The sequence below is a fragment of the Geospiza fortis genome, unplaced genomic scaffold (assembly GCF_000277835.1).
Source record: "Geospiza fortis unplaced genomic scaffold, GeoFor_1.0 scaffold112, whole genome shotgun sequence".
Classification (NCBI taxonomy): Eukaryota; Metazoa; Chordata; class Aves; order Passeriformes; family Thraupidae; genus Geospiza; species Geospiza fortis.
Window position 1 is genome coordinate 15,134,111 of NW_005054298.1, and position 2,054 is coordinate 15,136,164.

The window sequence follows — 2,054 nt, forward strand, 5'->3', positions numbered from 1 at the left end:
TGGGTGCTCCGCGTGGGCCTGTCCCTGCCGATGGCTTGCTTTCCTTCTTCCCTCTATTTTTCTTTTTTTTTCCCCTTTTCTTTTTTTTCCTTTTTTTTTTTTTTATAGGCGCATGTTCCCTTTCCTAAGCTTTAATATTTCTGGTCTCGACCCTACGGCTCACTACAATATTTTTGTGGATGTAATTTTGGCGGACCCCAATCACTGGAGATTTCAGGGAGGCAAATGGGTTCCTTGCGGCAAGGCGGACACCAATGTACAAGGCAAGTTCCTCCAATTAACACTTTTCCCGACACATATGTAGGTGAGAATGATTAATTAATGCCTTTGCGGACTGGCTCTGGCGACTTCTTAAACGCAAATGGGCCAACGATGTTTAAAAAAAATAGAAAAAAGGAGGGTGGAGGAGAAAGTAAAAGGTGTTCGGTAAAAGCTCTTTTAATCCTTCTCGTTTAAAATTAAGGGAGTTTTGGGAGTAAAATATTGTCCACTTAACGGGGTTCTTCACCCCCGTGTGCGGATGTAGCAGCAGAACCGGGGTCCAGGCTAGAACTGTGATGTGATTGTGTTTTTTGTTGTTCTGCTTAGGAAACCGGGTGTATATGCATCCCGACTCCCCCAACACGGGAGCCCACTGGATGCGTCAGGAAATCTCCTTTGGGAAACTAAAACTTACAAACAATAAAGGAGCATCAAACAACAACGGGCAGGTCAGTGGGGGAGCGCAGACGCTGCCAGAATTATTTTTATTTCTTCAGTTAAAATCCTACCATTTCCGAAAGGACGTGTACTTTTCTTTTAAGATCGTGTCGTTAGGTGAAAATAAAAGGGGGGTGGTGGTGAGAAAGTCCTCCCATTTCATTTTGCCATGGGCCTCGTCGGCCCTGAGCGCGTTGCCCAAGCTGACACCGCTGTCCGGTGCGGCCGGGGAAGTCCGCAACCGTCCCGGGGACGCGGCGGCCAGCGGGCATCGCTCTCCTCGTCCTTCTTGCTCTAATTTCTTCTTTTCTCCCCGCGTCCCCCTCCCTCCTTTTGCCATGCCTGACAGATGGTGGTTTTGCAGTCCCTTCACAAGTACCAACCTCGCTTGCATGTGGTGGAGGTGAACGAAGACGGGACGGAGGATACCAACCAGCCGGGCAGAGTGCAGACATTCACGTTCCCCGAGACGCAGTTCATTGCCGTCACCGCCTACCAAAACACCGATGTAAAGAGCTCCCTGGTTTATTCCCCTCGCGGTCCCCCTGGTCCCCGCAAGGCAGCCCAGCAGGGATGGCCCGGCTGCTGCCCACCCTACCCCGGGTCTCCGGCGCTGGGAGATGGGGCTCCCTGCTCCCCACTTTGTGCCAGCCCTCCCTGGCCATCCCCAGGGCGGCCGTAGCTGCTCGGGCCGCCTTCGCCTCAGGAGCCCCCTCCGGGTGCCCACAGCGGCATCGCCCTCCCCGCCAGGACGGGCGCGATCCTGCCCCTCCGCCCGGGGCTGGGCGCTGGCCCGCAGCGTTTATCTCCCAGTCGGAAACAGCTTAGTTAGCTGTTAAGCTGTTAGCTTAAGCTTTAAGTCTGCAAAGATCAATTAACATCCTCATTGATTGCGCCGGGGGTGACGGAGCAACTTCCTCAAATTAAAAGCTCGTTAATGCCTGGATGCGTTTCGGAGTGGTCTGGCTTTGCTACAGACTGGTGCCCCCTTTTCAAATGACATATGTTCAGTCCACATTTTCGCTTTAATTATTTTGCTCGATGCAAATGCAAACTCCTAGTTACCGTTCTGCGGTACGTTTTGCCTAATTTCTGGATTTCAGCATATTCATACCCATGCACTAGGAATGCTGAACACGTCTCAAAATATGGGGTTAAATATTGATTTTTTTTCGTACTTTTTACAACAACGTAAATCTTAAAATTAGACTGTGATGTCTATAAGCATGCCAGAGCTGATTTTTCACGGTTTAAATGCAGTATGATTGACTAGAGTAAAGCTTGGTCCTTTAAAAACATGTTGGCTGCAGTGGGGTATATTTTTCAGTCTTTCACAACGTGCGCTCTGCTTCTCT

At 50.3% G+C, this 2,054-nt stretch overlaps 1 protein-coding gene across 1 annotated transcript in view; it reads left to right on the forward strand.

The window, feature by feature from the left end:
* The window catches only part of TBR1 (T-box brain transcription factor 1), a 43,041-nt gene that overhangs the window by 1,027 nt on the left and 39,960 nt on the right, over positions 1–2,054 (forward strand). The window contains exons 2-4 of the mRNA XM_014306572.2: positions 109–263; positions 589–710; positions 1,049–1,207. Of these exons, the coding sequence (XP_014162047.1) occupies positions 109–263; positions 589–710; positions 1,049–1,207 (436 nt within the window). The remainder of the gene's footprint in view (positions 1–108; positions 264–588; positions 711–1,048; positions 1,208–2,054) is intronic.